The sequence below is a fragment of the Phocoena sinus genome, chromosome 13, assembly GCF_008692025.1.
Source record: "Phocoena sinus isolate mPhoSin1 chromosome 13, mPhoSin1.pri, whole genome shotgun sequence".
Classification (NCBI taxonomy): Eukaryota; Metazoa; Chordata; class Mammalia; order Artiodactyla; family Phocoenidae; genus Phocoena; species Phocoena sinus.
The window spans coordinates 78,379,754-78,389,110 of record NC_045775.1 but is presented as its reverse complement, the minus strand read 5'-3'; the positions used below and the strand labels follow the sequence as shown (position 1 = coordinate 78,389,110).

General features: G+C 53.2%; 1 protein-coding gene across 4 annotated transcripts; it reads left to right on the top strand.

Annotated features, from left to right (window-relative positions):
* Positions 1 to 584: 584 nt before the first annotated feature.
* IL1RN (interleukin 1 receptor antagonist) lies at positions 585 to 7,228 on the top strand. Of its 4 annotated transcripts, XM_032653456.1 has the most exons (5): positions 585 to 680; positions 820 to 871; positions 3,329 to 3,417; positions 4,547 to 4,659; positions 5,875 to 7,228. In XM_032653456.1, the coding sequence occupies exons 2-5, from the start codon at positions 858 to 860 to the stop codon at positions 6,088 to 6,090; spliced, it is 432 nt and encodes a 143-aa protein (XP_032509347.1). In that variant the 5' UTR covers positions 585 to 680; positions 820 to 857; the 3' UTR covers positions 6,091 to 7,228. The 4 variants fall into 4 exon arrangements, with proteins under 4 accessions (XP_032509347.1, XP_032509346.1, XP_032509345.1 ...); XM_032653455.1 differs by lacking the exon at positions 585 to 680 and having other exon boundaries at positions 687 to 871; XM_032653454.1 differs by lacking the exons at positions 585 to 680; positions 820 to 871 and adding an exon at positions 1,320 to 1,855.
* The last annotated feature ends 2,129 nt before the right edge of the window (positions 7,229 to 9,357 follow it).

Below are 9,357 nucleotides of genomic sequence, written 5' to 3'. Positions count from 1 at the left end.
CCGAGACCATAACTTCAAAGACGTCGATAACAGGAATAGGGTTGGTTTCAAAGTCCCTCTCAGGAAGTTTACTCTAAAGCAGGAGGCAGCAAACTTCAGGCCAAATCCAGCCACCACCTGTTTTTTGTAAATAAAGTTGTATTGGAGCACAATTAAATTAGCTTGTTGGTTTACAGATCGTCCAAGGCTGCTTTTCAGCTACGACAGCCGAGTTCGGTAATAATGACGTACGGCCCCGCAAATTCTAAAATGTTTGCTATTTGGTCCTTAACAGAATGTTTGCCAGTGCCTGGTCCAGAGTCCAGCAAGGCTGTCCCGCCTTCAAAAAACACAAAGTGACCTGAGTCTGTCACGGGTGCTGGGAGCCCTGCCACTCGACTTCTTAGGAAAGGGGGATATTTCTACTCAAACCTGTTTTTGCAAAGTCTCAGGAGACCTGTCGGGCAGATGAAGGGCTTTGGTTTTCAGTGTGCCCTTATTCCCAGGAACTCCGTGAAGGGGAAATAAAAAATCTCAATTTTGGGGAAATTGCACAGAGGAAAAGGGGAGGGAATGGGTTACAACATCCCATTGCGACACTCAGCAGGGCTGAAAGTGACAACAGCAAGGTTTCTCGTTTTGAAAATGTGAGGGCGTTTCCGTTTCTCACAGTGGGACAGAGTGGCCGCAGCCTGGTCTTGGTGAGGGACGATCTTCTTTATAAGCAGCTCCTCTGGGTCTGAAATGGCAGTCTCCCATTGCCTTGTGGTCACAGGATGGAAGTCTGCAGGTGTCACCACGGTTACCTAATCTCTCTCCTCCTTTTCCTGTTCCATTCAGAGACAGCCTGCTACCCCCTGGGAAAGAGACCCTGCGAGATGCAAGCCTTCAGGTAAGGCTGACCCAGAGGAGGTGGGGCTGGACGGGTAGAAAATGGAGAAAGAACAGAGAGCCGTCTGTGTCTGCCAGGTTCCATGAGGTTTGGGCTGGAAAGGGATGCTTATTCAAGTAAGAGGCTGCCACATCCGTGGTCTTCTGGACTTGTATTTCAAAATATCCCAAATGTGCGAAGCTTGGCTGGGGGCCTGGCGGACTCTCCCAGAGACCCCGGCAACTTGGTGACAGACACGTGCCCGGGAGCCATGCCGGGGTTTGGGCCTGGTAGAGCATGCTAGGCAAAGAGGCAGAGAGGGGCGCTGTGGGCAGGGCACAGCCCAGAGTTCCAGACTAACTGTTAACAGTGCCTGTCTGTGTTGATATATCAGAGGGTCCCGCTCCCCCGGGACCTCAGTTTCCCCATCTGTGACATGGGGTTAATGCTAACCCTGCCTGCATTACAGGGTTGATGTGAAGGTCAAATGCACGGATAACAGCGTGACGATGTTCTGTGAGCAGTAAAGTGCCTGGCAACGATTACGATTATTAAAAATCAGGTCAGGGACTTTGTGAGATGTCATCATCCCTGGCTGTAAAAATAGCAGGCTGTGATGCTGATAGAAACAGAACACTGTCCGAGTGCGGCCTCTGGGCCATGATGTCCCAGGACACGTCGGGGTGATCTCACCCTCCAACTCTGAGTTTCTCTCGCCTGAGGCTACAGGCTGGGACTCTGCGTGCCTGTGTGTGTTCCAGAGAAGTCCCTCCCCCAGGGGTCTGCCTCTGTCTCCTCCCATAGGCTGGGAGCTCTAGGAGATGCTCCAGGGATGTTTAATCCCTTCAGATGGGATTCAGCTCATCCAGGAACTAAGAATAATCACAGAAGGTCAAATGCTCACTCGCGCCAGGAATTTTACAGTTTGCCTGACCCCCTCTCATTGGGCTCAGGGGCTCGTCACAGCCACCTGCTGAGGTGGGTGTTGCTAGCCCCCTTTCACAGGTGAGGAGATGAAGCACAGGTCCAAGGTCATGCTGGTGGGCGGCAGGGAGTAGAGGGTCCGCGTCGCGGCTGGGGCTCTGTTTACTGCATCTCACCGCTGCAAGCCCTGCTCTCAGCTGGAGGGGTCCTTCACCAAGAAGAAAAAACTGGAAGCCAGAAACAGGCCATGGGGTGAGCTGGAGGGGAAGCTGACTTGTCCCTGGGGACAGCGGCCCCTGCCAGACCCAGAACAGCCCACTGGCCAATAGAGGACAGGCTCTGGGGACAGACCTCCACGGTCTAAGGCTTGGAGGGAGTTAGCTGCAAGGGGCTCTGACCCTCGAAACTTCTAACCCTGTGCCGTGTGGGCCACTAGTCTTGGATGAATCTTAAAATTTACATTTAAATTCATAAAAAGAGAAGAAAATAAAAAATCCAGACCCTCGGTCGCACTACATTTCAAGAGCTCAATAGCTGCGTGTGGCTGGTGGCTGCCATATTGGATGGTGCGGACATAGAACATTTCTGCACCCACGAAGTTCTGTTGATGGTGTTACCCTAGAGCCTGCTTTGCTGAAGTGGAAGGTGGCTGCCCTGAGAACTTGAGCATAAGGAGCAAGGCAAAGAGAGAGGTAGGAGCTTCCCTGGTGGCGCAGTGGTTGGGAGTCCGCCTGCCGATGCAGGGGACGCAGCTTCGTGCCCCGGTCCGGGAAGATCCCACATGCCGCGGAGTGGCTGGGCCCACGGGCCATGGCCGCTGAGCCTGCGCGTCCGGAGCCTGTGCTCCGCAACGGGAGAGGCCACGACAGTAAGAGGCCCGCGTACCGCAAAAAAAAAAAAAAAAAAAAAAAATAGAGAGGGGTAGAATGCAGGCGCACAGTTCACCAGCTGTGGGGGTTGGCCTCTTTCAGTTTTTTTCATATTCAAAATGTATTTCTTATTTAAAATATTTTTAAGTTGTTACTTCTATTTTATTTTACTTTTTAAATTTTTATTGGCGTATAGTTGGTTTACAATGTTGTGTTAGTTTCAGGTGTACAGCAGAGCGATCAGTTATACATATATCCACTCTTTTTTTTTTTTTTTTTTTTTTTTTTTTTGCGGTACGCGGGCCTCTCACTGTTGTGGCCTCTCCTGTTGCGGAGCACAGGCTCCGGACTCGCAGGCTCAGCGGCCATGGCTCACGGGCCCAGCCGCCCCGCGGCATGGGGGATCTTCCCGGACCGGGGCACGAACCCATGTCCCCTGCATCGGCAGGCGGACCCTCAACCCCTGCATCGGCAGGCGGACCCTCAACCACTGCGCCACCAGGGAAGCCCTGTATCCACTCTTTTAACCAGCGTTGGGCTCAGTCTCCACATCCATGATATGGGTGTGCTAAATTCTACACCCCAGGCAGAAAGTTGGACGCAGATTCCACAAAGTCTGGGGAACACAGGAAGGGGCTGGGCACATAGAAACTGTCCACTACAGCTAGGTTCTTCTGCTTTTCAGAATCTGGGATGTCAACCAGAAGACCTTCTACCTGCGAAATAACCAGCTAGTTGCTGGATACTTGCAAGGACCAAATACTAAATTGGAAGGTGAGTAGTTGCAAGGAAGGCCAATGTGATGTGGGCCCTGGTCACATTGCCTGGAGTCTGCAGCCTTGTGGCCCAACCTTGGGAACTTTAGGTGTGATGTCCTAAATGCTGCTGGCTCTTTGTGGCCGAGTTTGAAGATGGAGAGGCCTGGCCACTGAAGGACACGGACAGGGACAGCCTCAAGAAGGCAGAGATGGGCGGAGTCTAGGTTGGGAGCCACCACCTACAGGCACCGTGGTCCCAGGGCCACACCTGGGGGGAGGTATGGCCCAGGAGGCAAGCTCAGCCCTTTCCTTCCTCTGGTGCCTAGAAAGCCCCCGTGTTCCTGTGTGACCAAACTCTCACTCCCACCCAAAAGTAATACACCATCAACAAGGCTGGGTTATGTCCCTTAATCAAGGACACCACATTTAGTCATGTTCCAGATCCATGTCAAACTGGATGGACTTGAACAAGTTTCACCCACTCTGTTCCTCAGTTTTCCTGTTAGTAAAAGAAGAGCAGTTGGATGATGGGACGTGGGATTCTTTCAGCACCAGCCCTCTAGGATGTTTTCAAGTCCCCATTGGCTGGCTTGGGGTCGTAGGATGGCATTATCCCCATCCCCTTGTTCTCTGTCCCCGTCTCACTCTTAAAGGGTGTGAGACCCACCTTTCCTGTCCTTTTGGTAATTCTCCCAATGAGGACTCTAAACACAGAGAGGCTGAGATGTTCACTCCCTCACGAGGGCATGGAGACCACCGAGGGGAAGAGGCGGGCTCAAAGTCACCCAGGCTTCTGTGGACCAAGCCCCGGCGCCCCACTCATGACCTCGTGTGCTGTTTTCCCTGCCCATGGGCAGCACACCTGTTGACCTAGAGCGCAGGGGTCCTGGGGAAGGGAGGGAAGGATAGAAATCACCTGGAGTAGATTCTAGGTGCCTTGGACCTTGAGGAGTAGCTAGCTAGTGTGCTTGGTTTGATCTTCTGTTTGGATGCAGACCAGGAAGGGGGGCCCTTGCTGTCCTTCTGACCTTGGGGTTTTACTTAAGGGGCTGGAAGAATCCCCAGGGAGAGTCCAGCCTGCTGTGTCTTCGTCATCTGTGCCTCCTCTTCTGTACAACCTGAACTTCCCCTTTGTTCTTCCCCAGAGAAGATAGATGTGGTGCCCATCGAGCCCCATGCTATGTTCCTGGGGATCCATGGGGGGAAGCTGTGCCTGGCCTGTGTCAAGTCTGGTGATGAGATCAAGCTCGGGTTGGAGGTAAGGACCGTCGCAGATTAACGAGCACCTCAAACTCGGTGGCTTAAAACAAGCACAGTGGGTTCTTTCTCATGATTCTGTGGGTTGACTAGGATCAGCTGGGCAGTTCTGTGCCACGTGGTATAGCTGGGGTCCGTCCTCCAGGCTCTCTTCCCACGGGGTCTCTCTGAGTTCAGCTGCCCTCTTGAACTTCCTTATGACATGAGTGCTGGCTTCCAAGAGGGATTACTCCAAAAAGACAAGCCTCAATGTGCAAACGCTTATTAAACTTTTGCTTGTATCATACCACTAATGTCCCATTAACCAAAGCCAGTCAGGTGGCTAAGCCTAGCCTCAACGAGGGAGGGGACTACCAGGGTGTGGACACCAGGAGGCATGGCTCCTTTAGGGACCTCAACCTCTGTATGCTGCTCTCTTGCCCAAGGGTCCCCAACCCACTTGGACTTGCCCTCTTTCGGTAAAGCCAACATTTGGGACCATCCTCTTCCAACCCTTATCTACTCAAACCCATGAGCTGGCATCCCATCCAAGACCCTGTACTCCCGTACAATATTTCTTATTTTTGCGGTGGGGTGGGGGGGTGAAGCATGCCGTGTAGCTTGCAGGATCTCAGTTCCTGGACCTGGGATTGAACCTGAGCCATGGCAGTGAAAGCCTGGAATCCTAACCATTAGGGCACCAGGGAAATCCCCTGTGCAATAGCAATGGGCTATTGGGAAAAGAGGGCTTTGTATCAGGGGATTGTTGGACAAAATCTTAACTCAGATTGTGAGTGGCCGTAACTATGGCACTGTCCCTTCTGTCCGCTAGTGGATAGGCACTTTATTGGAGCGGGGCTGCCTGCTCTGTGTGGCATTGGAGTGACCATGATAATGTGGTAACGTCTCGCATGGACTGCAATACCCTGCCCACCTTGTCCACAGCCCCCTCTCTTGGAGGTGCAGACACAACAGACCACCAGCCTCCCCAGGCCTTGGCCTCTACTGATGCCGCTGATGGTGCCATGTGTTTCCCAAACATATTGGCCGAGGGCTGGAGTGACCAGATTTCCCCAAATCAAGGTGTAACCGTGGGACAGCCTCCTTGTGTCACAAGACCCGGGACACTGGGTGTCCTGCCATGGTCTTTGGGCCGGCATTTCTCCGTGGGCAGTCACGGGGCCAGGTCCTGGGGGCTGGGGTGCAAGGACCTCTCTGCTCTTTCCTTGGCCCCCAGCCGGTAAACATCACTGACCTGAACAGCAGCAAGGAGGAGGACAAGCGCTTCGCCTTCATCCGCTCCGACAGCGGGCCCACCACCAGCTTCGAGTCGGCCGCCTGCCCCGGCTGGTTCCTCTGTACCGCGCTGGAGACCGACCAGCCCGTGGGCCTCACCAATACTCCTCAAGATGCTGTCCAGGTCACCAAGTTCTACTTCCAGCAGGACCAGTAGCGGTGCTGTTCAGCATCCCTTGCCTCCCACTCCCAGCACATCTGTGACTCCAGAGATGCCTCTCCCTCCCCCCCGGGGGCTCGCCATGGTTGCAGTGAGCGCTCAGTGGGGCGGCCTTGGCCGGGGGTGGGGGCGGCCCTCGGAAGGAGGTACAAGAGCCCTGAGAACAGCCTCCTCTACTTACCCAGCCTCCACGAGGCCTCCGCCAGGTCTTTCTAAAGTGCGCGTGGGATCACGGCCCCGATCAAAGCCCTCAGGGTCGCCTGTACCTTTAGGGTAAAGTCCAGGCACCCTGGCCAGCCCCAGCCCCTCCCTCACTTCCCTTCCAGGCCCCAGAGCCCGCAGGCCACTTGCTGACCTCCCCTCAAGGGGCTCCCATCCCGCTCTTTGCAAACTGGTGCTTTTCCAGGGGCAAGAGTTTTAGGCTCTGTGGCAAAATGAAAAACAAGCGTTTCCTGGTTTTTTGTTTTGTTTTTTTTCATTAAGCCAGCTTTGAGAGAGAGTCCTTTATTTGGAGATGATGTTCTTTCTGGAAGGGGGTAGAAGATTAAATATCCCCTTGTTTAGGAAATGATGGTGAAAGGAGGTGATAGCTTTTCCTCTTTGTCTTTCTTGTTTTTGTGATGCCCTGACCTGTAAAAATGAAAAGTTAGTGGACTAGGTTGGTCCCCTAGTGTTTTTCTTTCTGGAACATTCCTATAAGTCTAGACCGCCCCCCCCGGCCCAGGCCCTGAGCGCCCTGTCCACTGCAGACCTCCTGCAGCTGCCTGCAGTGCTGTCCCCTTCCCTGCCCTCCCGTCAGAATCCCCCAGCTCCCAAGACACAGCACAAATGTGGCTTCTCCAGACCTCCCAGGAGGAATGAATCGCTCCTTGACCATTTTAGCACTTCCGACACCCTGAGACTTGTTTGGAAGATGTTGTGCCTCTGTCTGTCTCCCCACCATCCTGTGAGCCCCTGAGAGCAGGGACCTTGACCCCCCCCCCCATGTCTTAGGTCTCTGCAGAGCCAAGCACATGGCCTGGCCCTCAGTAGGTGCCCTCAGTGAACGTGTGTTGTATGTGTTGAGTGGAAAGTTTCCTACTCCCTGTGACCTGAGCTTTGTTTTACAATAAAACCTTGAAAACTTGAAAACTCATCTACTTTGCTGGCTGTGTCCATGGCCTTGCTGGGCTTGGGGCAAAGAGAACTGGAAAACGGGGGCGGGGTGGAGTGTCCAGCGACAGGCCTTTCAAACCCTGGGGCCGGGCCTGGTGTCTCTCCTCTGAGTCCTTTCCTCCTTGGGCCTCGCTCTCCTCGAATAACAGGAGAGCAAATCTCTCTGCCAGGAAGGTGTGCAGAACCATCGTGCACAACAGCCTCCAACTGGAAACAACCCAACCCCCCAGCCCAGAAGAATGAACACGTAAACCGTGTACGTTCATACGTACAAGGTAACGCTCGACAGCAAAGAGAATGGATAAACCACAGTTGGCTGCAGCCACAAGACGGATGAATCTTGCAAACATCTTGTGGGCTTCAAGAATCCCCAAAGCATGCATAGAGCACGATTCCAGTTACATACAGTTTAAAACAGGCAAATGGAACAGTCGTGGGGAGGGATGCAGAGACACAGAGAACAGCAAGGGTGCGCCCTGCCTGAAAGCGGGGCGGTGGCGCGAGGGGCCAGGCAGCATTCTGTTTCTTGGCATGGGCGTGGTTAGGCGATTTTCTGTATGTATGTTATATTCACAGTTTTGAAATGTCTAAAAATAAAAAGCCTTGCCCCCTCCCCCCATCCTGGGATGTGAGGGAAGGGGGCACCTGGGAAATGGTGAAATTAACAGGTGGAATGTTGAATGTGGCCCCATGAGATGGGAATGCAGGACTGTAAGAATGACTGTTTATCAAACACCCCTCGGCTACGGCTAATAGAGTCAGGCCAGCAAGGGGCGCTGTCCCTTCCTGGGATTTTGCCGACTTCTAGGCTGGGTCCCAGGAGTCCTAGAGTCAGGCCCCGCTGGGCCCACAGCCTGCTGTGTGATTTTGGCCAAGTCACCTCCCTTTCCTAAGCCAGGTCCCTCCTTCTCCCAGGAAGAGTGTTGACTTAGATTGGGGTTTTCCAAACAGAGCTCCCTGGATGCCTCTCTGAGGTCCCTGGAAACAAAGCCCATAAAAGGGGAATGGAGAGGCGAGGCTCCCTCCCTAGAACTCAGCTCCCACCCAGCCCCTTGCTTCCCAAACTGGACTTCCCTGCAGGGCTTTATCTGAAGAGATGTCCTTGCTACAAACAAACAAAACTGAGCAGGTTAAAAGGCAACCGACTGGGAATTCCCTGGCAGTCCAGTGGTTAGGACTCCGTGCTCTCACTTCCGAGGGTCCAGGTTCGATCCCTGGTCAGGGGACCAAAATCCCATAAGCCATATGGCACGGCAAAAAAAAAAAAAGGGCAACCGACTGGAGAAAATCTTTAAGATCTCGCCTAGATCCCAGATCCTAAGACGACAATGAGGTCGCCCCACCACTCAGCTTTCTCTTCCTCGTGTGTAAAACGGAAGGAGTCACTTGCTCCACGGGGACAATACACGATGAAGTGAGATGATATGAGTGAAACGCTGTGTGTGATAAGAGTGTGAGTGTGGCTGATATATTTTCAATCTTGGTAAAAGGAGGACGTTCAAGGCAGAAAACCCTTCCAGGCTTCATGGTGACAATTGCAGCTAACGTTTGTGAGGCTCCATGGACATCCTCCCCTCATGACACAGGAGGTGAAGCCCAGGGCTCAGACACCACGCGATTTGGTTAAGCGGCCAACTGTAGGTTAGCAACAGGCGAGGCAGTCACATAGCCGCGCACGTATGTGAGCCCTGGAACTCTGGAGCCGCTTCCTGGCTCTCCTGTTTGCAACTGTGCTCATGGATGAGTTAGTTAAAGTGTTGGAGTCTCAGTTTTCCTACCTCTGATGCAGAAATCAGCCGATGCAAAGGGCTGAGTTATTTAATCTTTGCAACAACTTTCTGTGGTCGGTAGGAATGTTCTGATTACTAGTATTAGTCCTGCAGGAATCAGTGCTCAAAGGAATCTGTTTTAAAGCCCTGCTGCTCAAAAGGTGGTCCGTGGCAGAGCAGCAGCCTCACCTGGGAGTTAAAATGCAGAATCCCAGGCCTCACGCCAGACTTACTGACTTAGGGTCTTCCTCTCAACCAGATCTCCAGGTGATTGGAGGCACCTTAAAGTCAGGGCAGCTCTGCTTCGAAGGGAAGCACTCAAACCATGTACAAGCTCTGG

What these genes read in the sequence shown, in the direction of transcription:
- IL1RN (XM_032653454.1), top strand. Translation starts at nt 1,683, where the DNA reads ATGTTTAATCCCTTCAGATGGGATTCAGCTCATCCAGGAACTAAGAAT. An exon ending in TTGCTAGCCCCCTTTCACAG is followed by an intron (nt 1,856 to 3,328) that starts GTGAGGAGATGA and finishes TCTGCTTTTCAG; the next exon opens with AATCTGGGATGTCAACCAGA. An exon ending in ACCAAATACTAAATTGGAAG is followed by an intron (nt 3,418 to 4,546) that starts GTGAGTAGTTGC and finishes GTTCTTCCCCAG; the next exon opens with AGAAGATAGATGTGGTGCCC.